At 43.4% G+C, this 14,665-nt stretch overlaps 1 protein-coding gene across 4 annotated transcripts in view; it reads left to right on the plus strand.

Moving 5' to 3' along the window:
• Nucleotides 1-10,039, plus strand: part of Fam151b (family with sequence similarity 151 member B) — a 41,145-nt gene extending 31,106 nt beyond the window's left edge. For 2 of the 4 annotated variants that reach the window (XM_052743583.1, XM_052743585.1), the window contains one exon: nt 9,449-10,039. In XM_052743583.1, coding sequence (XP_052599543.1) covers nt 9,449-9,608 — 160 coding nt within the window. In that variant the 3' untranslated portion in view covers nt 9,609-10,039. Of the gene's footprint in view, nt 1-2,534; nt 2,662-4,468; nt 4,623-9,448 lie in introns of all 4 variants that reach the window. The other 2 variants (XR_008219603.1, XM_052743584.1) reach the window with 2 other exon arrangements.
• The last annotated feature ends 4,626 nt before the right edge of the window (nt 10,040-14,665 follow it).

Here is a 14,665-nt window from a genome sequence, read left to right on the forward strand (position 1 = left end):
GTTACCTCACTCAGGATGATTTTTTTCTAGTTCCATCCATTTGCCTGCAAACCTCATGATGTCATTGTTTTTCTCTGTTGAGTAGTACTCCATTGTGTATATGTACCACATTTTCTTTATCCATTCTTCAGTTGAAAGGCATCTAGGTTGTTTCCAGGTTCTGGCTATTACAAATAATGCTGATATGAACATAGTTGAGCATGTGTCCTTATAGTATGTTTGAGCATTCATTGGGTATATGCCCAAGAGTGGTATAGCTGGGTTTTGAGGGAGGTTGATTTCCAGTTTTCTAAGAAAGTGCCATATTGATTTCCAAAGTGGCTGTACAAGCTTGCATTCCCACCAATAGTGGAGGTGTGTCCCCTTGCTCCACATCCTCTCCAACATAAGCTGTCTTCAGTGTTTTTGATCTTAGCCATTCTGACAGGCGTAAGGTGGTATCTCAGAGTTGTTTTGATTTGCATTTCCCTGATGACTAAGGATTTTGAGCAATTCCTTAAATGTCTTTCAGCCATTTGAGCTTCTTTTGTTGAGAAATCTCTGTTTAGCTCTATAACCCATTTTTTAATTGGACTGCTGGGTATTTTGATGTCTAATTTCTTGAGTTCTTTATATGTTCTGGATATCAGCCCTCTGTCAGATGTGGGGTTGGTGAAGAACTTTTCCCATTCTGTAGGCTGTTGCTTTGTCTTGTTGACCATGTCCTTTGCCCTACAAAAGCTTCTCAGTTTCAAGAAGTCCCATTTATTAATTGTTTCTCTCAGTGTCTGTGCTACTGGTGTTATATTTAGGAAGTGATCTCCGGTGCCAACACGTTCAAGACTACTTCCTACTTTCTCTTCTCTTGGGTTCAGAGTAACTGGATTTATATAGAGGTCTTTGGACTTAAGTTTTGTGCACGGTGACAGATATGGATCTATTTGCAGTCTTCTACATGTTGACATCCAGTTATGCCAGCACCATTTGTTGAAGATGCTTTCTTTTTTCCATTGTATAGTTTTGGCTTCTTTGTTGAAAATCATATATTCATAGGTGTGCGGATTAATGTCAGGGTCTTTAGTTCGTTCCATAGGCCCACATGTCGGTTTTTATGTCAGTACCAAGCTGTTTTTATTACTGTAGCTCTAGAGTAGAGCTTGAGGTCAGGGATCATGATGCCTCCAGAGGGTGTTTTATTGTACAGGATTCTTTTGGCTTCTGGGTTTTTTGTTTTTCCATATGAAGTTGAGTATTGTTCTTTCCAGGTCTGTGAAGAATTGTGTTGGGATTTTCATGGGGATTGTATTGAATCTGTAGATTGCTTTTGGTAAGATTGCCATTTTTACTATGTTGATCCTACCTATCCACGAGCATGGGAAATCTTTCCATTTTCTGACATCTTCTTCAATTTCTTTCTTCAGGGACTTAAAGTTCTTGTCATACAGGTCCTTCGCTTGTTTAGTTAGAGTTACCCCAAGGTATTTTATATCATTTGTGGCTATTGTAAAGGGTGATGTATCTCTGATTTCTTTCTCAGTCCGTTTGTCATTTGTATATAGGAGAGCTACTGATTTTTTTGAGTTAATCTTGTATCCTGCTACATTGCTGAAGGTGTCTATAAGCTATAGGAGTTCCTTGGTCGAATTTTTGGAGACACTTATGTATACTATCATGTCATCTGCAAATAGGGAAAGCTTGACTTCTTCCTTTCCAATTTGTATCCCCTTGATCTCCTTACGTTGTCTTATTGCTCTGGCTAGAACTTCAAGTACTATATTGAATAAGTGTGGGGAGAGTGGACAGCTTTGAGAGAGATTATTTTAAGGCACCTGTTTCCTTTATTAGTTTAGCATCCAGGAGACACAGGTAATCAATTGCTGAGAACATTTAACAGTAATAGATTGTTATATTAAAGTCTGTTTTTGCAGAGCCCAGACACTTTCGGGCCTGGGGGTGTTCCTTACTACCTGGGTATATCTGATGATCCTTGGACTCCAGCTCTTATGGTGATCCTGTAACAATTAGTTGAGTTAATTAGAAGAGGGATCCAGGAGGAGAAAAGCTTGTAGGGTGAGACCTCATTCTTCTGGAATCGGGGACAAGGCAGTGGATCCTGATCTCCCCTGGAACTTGAGAGAGAGCAGGGCCCTGTCTGTGTCACTGTGCATGAGGAGGAGGAGCGCTGCTGACCAGTCTGGAGTGAGGCACATGGAGGGAGCAATGAAATGAAAGCTCCTACCGTAGCTGGAAAATCTCTTCCCATTAGGTACCACTGAAAATACAGTTAAGTGGTGGGGTCTGGTGAGGTGGGTGAGGCTGTCCCCCTACCCCAACAATAGGGAAACAAGGAGAGGTGGGATCCCAACACTCCCTCAGGAATGAGTAAGTGGCGCGGTGTCCAACAGGAAGGAAATGGATTGCCCCATGCTGCATCCTGGATTCCCTGTGAGCCCATAGCCAAGCCTAGGAAGTCTGCTGGAGGTCTTTGTTTGATGTCCCCATGCCACAGGGTGCATGAGGGCAGTCAGCTGACCAGTTATCTGTCTCTGCTCCAGATTTGCAACAAACACACCAGAAATCACAGACCCATCAACACACAGAAAACTGACAAAATGTCCCAACAACAAAACAGACAATTGAAACAGACAAGACAAAACCTTTCAACCAATCAGAACCAGGCGGGTGAGTGATATCTTGCTATTGCCCTGGATGGGAGAATATTGGGGTCCTATTGAACCTCCTCCCTGTCCCAGATTGGGATCCCAGAGAACAGAACCAGTCTATGACTCATCAGGAGGCCTCTGGAGATGCTTGGTGCTTTTCTCATTGTGGTAGTTCACGCCAATAAACTGAAGGCAACCTCTAAGCTTTAGAATTCTCAAGGCACATGCCTTCTGAGGTGGCCCCTCAGCCCTGGAGTTCCAGATAGAAAGTCTGGCTTTAGAACATGGGGGTGTAGTCTGAATCTCACTGGGGCCTCCAGAAAATGTTAATCCCACCAGGTGAAAATAAGACTACTACCACAATTTTTGAGCCAGATTTGAAGCAAGTTTTAATTAAATACTGGTCAGGATGATGGACTCTGGCCAGGACCATTCTGGGGTTGCCAGAAAATGACAATGAGTCACATTTTTGCTGAGGCTGATAAAGGCAAACCCATAAGGCCATCTTATTTCCAACCAGGTCCAATCAGGGGCAAGCATACATCCTGACCTACTTCCTGCCTATGTACCTCCTGCCTTCACGTGATCAAGCACATCCCATGCAGCTGGGTCAAACAAACTTGTTTAGGGAGTGAAAACACATGGCTTGTTATCGCCTATAAACAATAGCCTCCAGCATTTCAGGAAGTATCTGTCCTTGGGCAAGGGACTTACAGGTTAGAGGCATTTTTGTTTTATGGCTCTCTTAGGCACGGCAGTTAAAACTTAAAACATGCTGGGCAGTGGTGGCGCACGCCTTTAATCCCAGCACTCGGGAGGCAGAGGCAGGTGGATCTCTGTGAGTTCGAGGCCAGCCTGGGCTACCAAGTGAGTTCCAGGAGAGGCACAAAGCTACACAGAGAAACCCTGTCTTGAAAAACCAAAAAAAAAAAAACTTAAAACATAACTTTGGCTCTCACATGTCCTTCTCAAACTAACAGCCAAAATTTGCAGTATCACCCACATAGTGCTGGCTTTAGAGGCATGAGAATGGAAGGGTCATGGATCCTTCTGCTGAGGTGTCCAGAGAGCTGCTGGGGTCAGGCAGCATGTGGCATTGGAGTCCATGCATGGAGGCCCAGAGAGAGCAAGAGGCTGTGAGAGGACACTGTGTGATACGTGAAAGTGAGGCCTGATTTGTAGTCAGAAACCACAAGATGCTGGAAATGCTAGACCCATGCAACATCTACCACGAAGAGCTGCACACCGGGAGTGGAGCTGCTCCCGACAGATGTGTGTAGCAGGGACAGAGCCAGCTAAGCCCCTGACATCCAGGGTCAGACATGCAGCTACAGGACTTGGTGTTGACCCTGCTGGGCTTTGGCCGTTCTCAGGCCTGGTGTCTCCTGGCTCTGGCCCCCTTCTTCCCTTTTACAGCTGTAATGCACGTCCCGTTCCACTGTTTTGGGAATATGTGACCTTCTTTTTGATTCTACAGAGGGTTACAGTGAACAGATTGCCTTGAGTCTCAGAGGATACTTTGGACTTTTAAATAGTTTTTAAAATGTTAGAGACTATGGGGACTTTTGAAGTTGGACCGAGTGTGTTTTGTGCTATGATGTGCCCATAAGCCTATGGAGGCCAGGGAGTGAAATGTGGTGGTTTGAGTGAAAAATGACCCCATAAGCTCAGGTATTTGAACACTTGGTTCCCAGTCAGGGTTCTGTTCAGGGAGGTTTAAGTGGTCCAGAGATGCTGGAGGAAGCACATCACTTGGGGTGGGCGTTGAGATTATATGGCCTCACTCTACTTTCAGTTCATTCTCTGTGCTCGTTGTTGAAATGTAGCCGTAGCTTCCTGCTCCTGTTACCATGCCTACCGCTTGCTGCCGCCTCCCCACCGTGATGGACTCTTATCCCTCTGGAACCATAAGCCAAAATAAGCTCAAGTCACTTTTGGTCACGGCGTTTTATCCCAGCAGCAGAACAGTAACTAGTACAGGTACTTTTATGGGATTTCATTGGTTGCTTTGAATAAGATGGATGGCTTAACAGTGCTAATTCTTCCAACCCCTAAACATAGGTTTATACACATCATCTTTAACATCTTTCATTAATTTTTATAGTCTTTAATCTACAGATATCCTATTTAATTATTTATGATGCTCTTGAATTGCAATTCTTTTCATATTTCTTTTTTGTTTCTCATTTGTTGTTAGTGTATATAGAAATGTGCTGATAATTATGTTAGGTTTTATTATGTAAATTTACTGTCTTAATTACTTTTCTATTTCTTGAAGAGACATCATGACCAAGGCAGCTTATGAAAGAAAGCATTTAATTGGGGGCTTGCTTACAGTTTCGGAGAGTGAGTCCATGACCATCATGGCAGGAAGCAGGCAGGCAGGCAGACATGGAGGAGCAGTAATTGAGATCTTACATCTGATCCACAAGCAGGAGGCAGAGAAAAAGGAACTGGATCTGGCATAGGGTTTTGAAACCTCAAAGCCCACCTGCCCCCGTGACATACCTCCTTCAATAAGGCCATACCTAATCTTTCCTAAAAAATTCCACCAACTGGAAACCAAACATCCAAATATATGTGTCTCTGGGGGGATCTATTCTCATTTAAACCACATTTACTAAACTTACTACTTTGACAGTTTTATTTGTTTAAATTAGCACTTACTGTTATGATTGATTTCATTATGATATTTTATGCATTCTCTTGTTGGTCCCCTCTTCTCCTGCTCTCTACCTCTCATTAGCTGCCTCCTGTCCTTTCCTGCCCCAAGTGACCCTCTCTGCTTTTATATTACATGTATTCAATTACCTTCTTCTTCTTTCCTCTCTAAACCTTCCTCTGAAGGTCGCCTTTTTACTTTTTGTTGCCTATGCTCCCTCCAAATAGAGTAACTACAATCTAGGATCCTCATACAGGAGAAAATAGGGGGGTTTTATCTATTGTGAAGCATTATTCCTGGGAGACATGAACAGATATCTGCTCACACCAGATAGGGAATTGATGACAGACCAGAGTATAGATATCACCAAAGTCCAAATCGGTGAAATGAGTTTATTTGGGTTATTTGCAAGAATTTGGGTGAGAGTTTACTTACAGTAGCATGGATGACTCAAAGGCATTTGCCTCACAAAAAGTTCACCCCAACACCGTGATGACGGGTAAAAGTTTGAGTCCCAAACCTGTCTACTTAACCTGCAGACAACTCTTCATATCAAAGTCTCCACTCTTCAGCAGTCCTTACCACTTAAATAAGGAAGAGGGGACTTCTGAATCTGGTAAGTTTCAGGAACTTCCTGGGACTTGTGAGTTGTTTGCTTCCTGGATATTAAAGTGTCTCCCTTTAGCACTTCCTAAGACTAAATAAGCTGTCCTGGGAGATAGAATGCTTCAATTCAGAGAAAATTGTATTTCTGAGCTTGACATACTTTATTATAATAATTTTCAAGCTCCATTTTCCTACAAATGTGATTTCATTTTTGTTTATCGCTGAATAAAATCCTGTTGTGTATATGTATCTAATTTTCTTTAGCCTGTTTTAGTTAATGGATATTTAAGATGGTTCCATTCCTCACAATTGTGAATAATGTGGCAGTAAACATGTGTGTGCAGATATCTGTCTGATGGGATGTGGAATCCTTTGAGTGTATGCCCAGCTAGGTCTTATGGTAATTTTATTTTAGTCTTTTGAGCAACCTTTACACCAGTTTCCTTGGTGGCTGCACAGTTTTACATTCCTACCAGTGGTTTATCTTTTCTGGCATCCTCTCCAGAATTTGTTATTTGCATTTCTTTGGTGACTAAAAATGTTGAAGAGCTTTAAAAGTATTATTAGCTGTTTATGTTCTTTTCAGAAATCTCAATTCAGTTTATTAGCCCATTTATTGGAAGGTTTCAGGCTTGGGTGTTTAATTTTTGCTGTTTTTTCTGTATTCTAAATGTTAGCTCTGAAGTACAACTGGCCCAGACTTCCTTCCATCCTGTGGTTGTGCGCTCACTCTGTTGGTGGTTTATTTGCTGTGCAGGAACTTGCTAATTTCATGTAATTCCATTGTCAGTTCTTGGAGTTATCTCCTATGCTATTCGAGCTCTCTATAAAGGTCCTGGCCGGTGTCTATGTGCCCTGTGATTTTCTCTGGCAGCTTTCCTGTTGCCTCAGCTGTACCCAGGGTTCCAGTGAGCTGTACCCAGGGTTCCAGTGAGCTGTGCTGCCATTTTCAGTTGATAAATTCCTAGAATCAACTTTAAATTTTAAAAATTCCCTCTCTGCTTTATTCCGTGGCTCACTGTTCATTCAAAAGTGTTTTTCAGGAACTATGGATTTTGGTAGAGTGCTTGCCTATTACACACAGAGCCCTGGGTTTGACCCTCAGAATTAAATAAATCAATTAAATAAGGACGGTGCATCATTCAGTCTCTGAGTGTTGGCTTCATTTCTGTGTTTCTCTTGCTGTTTAGTATAGTATGATGCTTTATTAGGAAGTTTTTCAATGTTATTAAGGCTTGCTTTGTGACCTATAATTTTATTTTAGAGGTTTTATCTGCCACTGAGAAGTACTTGTTCCCTGTCACTTGGCTGAGATATCCTGCAGCTATCACTTAGCTGTGGCATAGTTTAGCTCTGACATTTCTTTGCTTGCTTTGGGGGGGTCTGGTGGACCTACCTAAGGATGAGAGTGGGGTACTGAAGTCCCCCACTGTTATGGTCAGGATGTATCTGACCTTGCATGTCCTTTACTGTTCGTTGTGTAGAACTGAGAGTCCTAAAATTCAGAGCAGTAGACACTTCCAGTTGTTTTCTACCTTCTCAATGAGTCCTTCCTTGGTGAACATGGGGAAGGCTTCTCCGTCTCCTCTGATGAGGTTTGGTTTCCATGGGTAGATAAGGCTGGGGACCCTTCTGCTCTGTAGTGTCGCAGTCACGTGTGTTCCTCTCGTGTTCATCTACTGTCACAGTTTGTGCCTACTCCCAGCAGCAGGTAAGTCTGGGAAATGTGGCTCTTGTTTGTATAACTATGTAGACAGAATGAAGAGATCTGTTATATAAGAAAAATGGGAAATTAAATAAAGCCACCAGCGTCTGTCACACAGTCTTATGTAGTGTTTAACTCCCGCCTTTTCATTTTCCCTTGGGTGACTTTAATTTCTCAATCATTAATGCATAAGTTCAAAAACCAGACAGAACCAAAGGGTTGCTGGGAAGAGTCTCTGTATCTATGCGGGGTCCCCCTCACCACAGGGCCTGATGCCTCATTAACCAGCTATCGGCTTCTTTGTGGAAATATGAGTAAAGATAAATATGTATTCTCCTCTTCCCTCTCTTAATCAAAGCACCCACCTTACATACCTTGCTTCCTGAAGTAGGACGAGAAGAACAGATGAGAGGAGAGGTCCAAGGACAGGCTGTGATGGCGCAGGGGCATGCAGGTGCCCCTGAGTGCTGCCCACCCAGTCTCTCGCTTTGTGCTTTGGTTACACTGACATTCACTTTACAGTAATTGGTTAGAAACTACATTTGTGACTTTTACACTGTCATGTGATTTCTCACAATAAGAATGTTTTTAAGAGTGTGTCCTGAGAATTGACTTAAATGAATTGAATTTAAGATGCCCTTTTACAATCTTTTTTATCCCATTTCAGTTTTGATAAAATGGAGAGCCGTTTAATGAGGGAGAAATGACCTGGAAAGTTCTTTCCTTAACCTAAGTAATCATATCTGTGTCTTGTTATAAGGTTCATTACCATGGTACCCAGATAAATTAATAGATTCCATCTGAGAAAAAATACAGAGAGTTAAAAGCTAGTGTTCACTTTTTTCTTTTTGTGACCTGTAGTGTGGTTTAAAGTTCTTTTCAGTGTGTCACATGACACTTCTGGGAACTCAGTCTGAAGTATTTCCCTCTGTCGTATTTCTTGACTCTCATTTCTCATCAGGACAGCAGCTTAACAGAACCATGCTCCTTGCTAACATGTGTCTTCGTTAGTAACAGAAATGCTTTCCAGGTCTCTCCTGGATCCAACAGGTTTATGGGGCAAAGGGAATGTGACCACTAAAGAGTATGGTGTTCCCAGGCATGCAGCAGCCAGATCAATAAAAAGCAAAATAGAGAAACTATACCCAGACTCTGGCATGTTCATGCATAGGTAAAATTTTGCATATGCTCTTGTTTTAAAATGTATTGCTATTCCTTTTTTCATCTTATTTATGTATTTTATGTGTGGTGGGGGATACACGTGTCTCACAGTGTGCATGCAGAGGGCAGAGGACAATTTGCAGGAGCTGGTTCTCTCCTTCCACCAGGTGGGTCTATGAGCCCTCTCGCCAACACCTGTTTGCTCTTGTTAATGCCATCTCTTGGCATCCTGTCCTGTCTAAAGAATACTCCAAGGCACATCATTAGTGACTGAATGTTGGGGGTGATGGTGACACTTGATCTCTTCACACTCTCCTCATCATGCTTCTTATTTCATGCTGACTCCTGAGCACACCCAGGTATAGTGCTGTAATTTTATTTGAGGGGCAGAGCCTTTGATCAGCAGCAAAATCTTCCATCAGCTCCTTTTACGAAATGTGACTCATTTCCAGCGCTCCATTGTGGGTTTCTAAGCCACTGAATGTTCTGTAATTGAAACATAGAAGTTACATAATGTATTGGCAGCAGTGGGGGTCTGTTCCGTCTCTGGTCACTTAGATGTTGATGAAGGAATGGAGCCGGGCAGGGTGGTTTGACTGCTGTGGGCTTTGGGGAATTTTTTATCCGTTTCCTGTCTTTTGCTTTTACTTATTCACTTCTGTTTTAATACAGGTACAGCCTGACTGTTTGGACCGGAAAGGATGACAGTTATTCCACTGAAGATTTACTTTATATTCGAGACTACTTTAATAAAACCCAAGTTTTCTATGATATTCTGGAACCACAAAACCATGAATTTAAACAAGCCATTGGGATCCAAGTCTCTCTTTAAGAATATAAGAATACACTTCTTCTAAATCCTTTTCTCTTTTGGTTTCATGATCTTTCTCTGCTTTGGTCTGAATTAATTGTTGTATTAATTGTGATTATTGGTTTATGCTAAATTTATCCAATCAAAAATGCTTATTGTGTACTTATTCTATCCTTATAATGTCTTTATGGCTGTACGTGGCTGAAAGATTTTACCAGCTGCAATAAAGTTGTTTTAAAATTACAGTAAAAATGTTCAAGCCAGGTGTGGTAGCACATGCTTATAACCCTAGGACTTGGGAGCCTGAGGCAGGAAGATCAAGAGTTCAAGGCCAGCCTGGACTATATTGTGATACCCTATCTCAAAAACAACATTTTGTAACTTCTCTATAATCATCAGACATTAATTTTGTAAAAAAATTGAATTAATAAATTAACTACTTTTTGATGAAATTAGAAGCATGATATATTTGTCCAAAATGAAGTACTTCCTATCTAACTCTTAACAATTTTCTTAAAAAGTTTTGCTACGTTTATTTGTTTATGTTTTGTATGCATACGTATGTGAGTATGCCATGGTACACACATAGAGGCCAGAGGAAAACTTGGAGGACTAGGTTCTCTTCCACCGTGTATGTTCTAGAGATCAAACTCAGGTTATTAGGCCTGGCGGCAAGCGCCTTGGTGCTGAGCCCTCTTTCTGGCCTAATAGTCTTAAAACAATAGTATGTGATGATTAAGTGACATTCAAGAAGCTGCTACTTAGACCAAGATGTAAAGGAATTAAGCTGTTCTGAGAAATGAAAGTACACACAGAGAGTTGTGGAATTTCTCCTACTGCAAAGTGTGTTCTGAATGGTTACTTGTGTGGGCAAATAACCACACTCACTTCTTCACACCACACATGTGACTGAAGGGCACCTTTGGCCTACATGTAAAAGCTGAATTTAGAAGGCATTTGGCAGCGAGTGTAAAGATCTCGTGCTTCTGAGGTGGACAGGAAGTACTAACTCTAAAAGATAAATGGACTTGAACAAGCTTCTCATCCAAAGACGCCATTGAGATGGCTCAGTAGTTAAGGGCACTGGCTGCTTTTCCACAGGACTTGAAGTTCAACTGCGGGCACCCTCATGGTGGCTCACAACCATCTGAAACGCCAGATCTGCAGGATGCAACGCCCTCTTCTGGTCTCCTTGACTAAATGCACTCATGCAGTGCATAGACACATGCAGGTGAAGCACCCATACTCATAAAATAAAAGTAAATCCTGAAAAAAAAGGCACCACTGGAGCATGGCTGAGAAAGGGCTACTGTTTTATGTGAAGTACACCTATAAACTGGTAAAAAGCCAAAAGTTTGAATTAAAAATGAGAAAAAAAAAACATTAACAGATGCACCACAAAATAAAATACCCATACACCCAAAGCAAGTTTTCCAGAAAAGGTTCTAGACAGTATTACCACTCATCCAGGAAAGGCAATTTAAGCCACAGTGGGATACCAGTGCATACGTCCCAGAACAGCTCACACTACAAGGACTGACAACTTGTATGTGTGGGGGGGGGGGGGGCATTCCCACAGTTTCCAATAAAGTCAATATCTGTGCCCTAGGACCCAGCCATTGTGTCCTTAAACATGAACTCAGGGGAGTTCCCATGTTCACAGAAAAGACTTGTGATAGAATGTTGCTAGCAGTTATATTCTGAGCCCCTAATTAAAAACAACACATTTCCCCAGCAAGAGAACTGCTAAATACAATGAGGTTACTACACAGCGCTAAAAAAAGTTTGAACTACTTAATTCGTGTTATAGGATAAGAGTAAACAGTGCAGAGGAATGAGGACAGCTGAGCACATACTATATGGATCTATTTGTACCAAGTCCAAGGGTACTGTCTTAGTGTTCTGTTGCTGTGAGGAGACACCACGGCCACGGCAACTCTTAAAAAGGAACACTTAACAGCTTCAGAGGTTCCATCCATTATCATCAGGGAGGGAAGCATGGTAGCATGCAGGCAGACATGGTCATCTGCAGGCAACAGGAAGTGAGCTGTATGCCACACTGAGCATAGCTTGAGCATAAGAGACCTCAAAGCCTGGCCCCCACAATGACACACTTCCTCCAACAAGGCCACACCTACTTCAACAAAGCCACACCTCCTAATAGTGCCACTCCCTATGAGGGTCATTTTCTTTCAAACCACCACAAGCACCCAGAACTAATACATGGCAACAGAGGTCAGAATGGTGGGTTACTCATGGGATTAGGTAGAGTACTGAATGGGCAGTGGGATGGCTTGGGGAAGTGATGAAAATGTCTGTAGTTGTGCCAACATGCCTATTTGGAAGGAATATGTGGCAAGGAATAACTTGTACATTTTACTGTGTTGTAAGTTATACATATCAATCCTTGATAGTATTTTCATAGACCATGATATACAGAAATTCGTAGGATGCTAACAGACACTGGAAAGCCAGCCTCTGCAGCCTTGGTTAATGTGGAAAGATGTTGTGGGCTGCAAAGCAGCATTATGGGATGGCATTATATGTGAAGCTGATGTATTCACATGCACAGACGAATTTTGGAAAGAAGTTCAAACACAAAATACTTGCCTCTTCAACGTTTCGAGGCCTAAGGCATTATTGTAGTCCCATAGCGTTTGAATTCTGCTCGCCATGACTCCCAAGACCATCCCACCTTAGAAGAGACATTGGTAAGAGATTTGATTGTTCAGAAATTCAGAGCCTTTCAAATGTACAATTACTTTTGGTCCTGTGAGAGTGGTGTAACCGCGCATTAGCCATTAGGTGTTGATTTCTCTGGTGGGAAATTATTAAAAGTAATTTGGAACAGTTTGTCCATTTGCTTGGATCTTAGTTCTCTGGGCTTTTTACCCCCTGAAATCAGTTAGCATCTAGTGAATTCACAGAAAGGTGCTGTATCTCTCTCCCTATTATTTTAGATATGAGCCTGCCTATGAGGAATACTGTAGAGTCACAGGTTCATGGACAAAGGCCAGAACAGTTGAGTGCTAAAAAGAAAGATACAGAAGTGCTGATGCTCTTTCTGTAAAAATGAGATCGACCAAGTCCCCTGGCCCAAGAAGATCTTGTCAGGGCTTGGAAGTAGAGCGGCCTGTGGAGGAACGGGGGGGGGGGGGGGGGGGGGGGGGGGGGGGGCTACTGTTCTAGCGGCCACATCCACATTGCTCTTGTACTTTGCATGTCATTACCTTGCTCCCTTCTTTATACCCATCAGCCTTGTGCCTGGGACCACAGTTTGACTTGTCACATGGTTTTGTGAAGAAGCCCATTAATTTTTCTGGGGCTCAGAGGGGCAGGGCGAAGAAATGGAACAGACTCCATGTGTTGAGACTCTGCAGATGTTTCTCTGTGACCCTAAGCTGGGACTCCATCCAGGTTGAGGATAGAGTCCCAGACCGCAGAGCGGAAGCCTTGAGATGTGGCTGAGGTGCTTGGCTTCTCCAGGGACCACAACCTGCTGTAAGCAGGGAACGATTGTGGGAATCCGGGGACCATATCCCACTGTAAGCAGGGAAGGATTGTGGGAATCCGGGGACCATATCCCACTGTAAGCAGGGGAGGATTGTGGGAATCCGGGGACCATATCCCGCTGTAAGCAGGGGAGGATTGTGGGAATCCGGGGACCATATCCCGCTGTAAGCAGGGGAGGATTGTGGGAATCCGGGGACCATATCCCGCTGTAAGCAGGGGAGGATTGTGGGAATCCGGGGACCATATCCCCACTGTAATCAGGGAGGATTGTGGGAATCCGGGGACCATATCCCGCTGTAAGCAGGGGAGGATTGTGGGAATCCGGGGACCATATCCCACTGGAAGCAGGGGAGGATTGTGGGAATCCGGGGACCATATCCCGCTGTAAGCAGGGGAGGATTGTGGGAATCCGGGGACCATATCCCGCTGTAAGCAGGGGAGGATTGTGGGAATCCGGGGACCATATCCCGCTGTAAGCAGCAGATGGCTGTGGTCAGTTTGGAGTTTCAGGAAGGCAGGGGAGAGCCAACCACACTGTGGATTCTCAAAGAGAAGAAAGATGAAGACCCAAAGTAGGTGACGGAAAAAGGGATTCAAGAAACAGAAGAAATGTTTGTGGGTTGCAGTTCTGCGCCTAGTCCATTGAGCAGAGAGAAATTTGGATGACTGACAGGGAACCTGGCTGATGGGGACAGGACAGGAAACAAGCCAGCTGGGGCTTTATTTCTCAGAGGGTCATCGATGCGACTTCACACCATTTGGAAAAGAAAGAGAAAACCTCCACCCACCTAATTCTGGACCTAGTTTCCACTCCAAGAAAGACATTCTTTTCTTTAAGTAATCCTGTTTTCTAAGGACTCCACCTCATCCCACCCCCACAGTGATTCTGACTTTACTACATATTTAAATTATTTCATAACTCAGACAATAAAACTTCCCACACAGCCCACAGCCTCAGTAGAGAGAGAGCAGGGGGTGTGGGTGGCTGACCAGTCTCCTGGATCCCCATTGCTTTTGTTCCTGTGATGAGGCTCGCGGGAGCACCAGACCCACGATCTCTGGTGCCTGAGCCATCTGGGTCTCATGCCGCTGTAGATTAAGGCAGGTATTCGCTCTCTTTGATTGGACTCTTTTCTTGGAGTGAAGGAACATAGCAAAAGTCCAAATTTTTAATTAAGATATCTGGCTGTAAAAGTCTTGCTTCTTTGTTAGCTCAAGGGCTAATTACGAAGAACAGAAACTCTAGGGCAGAGTACTTATCTAATGTGTGTTGGTTACGTGTCTGCTGCTGTGATAAAGCGCCACAAACACAGTCCATTCAAGGAGGAGTTTATTTTGGCTTACCGTCCGGAGGGACGAGTCTATCATCACGGTGCTCAGGCGTGGTAGCAGGCAGCCGGAGCAGGAAGCCGGGAGCTCACGCCTTCAACCGCAAACGTTGAAGCAGACACAGCGAACGCGAAGTGGGGCCAGGCTATATCATCTCCACCAGCAAGGCTACGTCATCTAACCACCCACCCACTCCCAAACAGCATCCCCAAACAGGAAGAAAATGCTCAGATGCT

This window comes from Peromyscus californicus, unplaced genomic scaffold, assembly GCF_007827085.1.
Source record: "Peromyscus californicus insignis strain IS unplaced genomic scaffold, ASM782708v3 Scaffold_18__1_contigs__length_77618521, whole genome shotgun sequence".
In the NCBI taxonomy this organism is placed as follows: domain Eukaryota; kingdom Metazoa; phylum Chordata; class Mammalia; order Rodentia; family Cricetidae; genus Peromyscus; species Peromyscus californicus.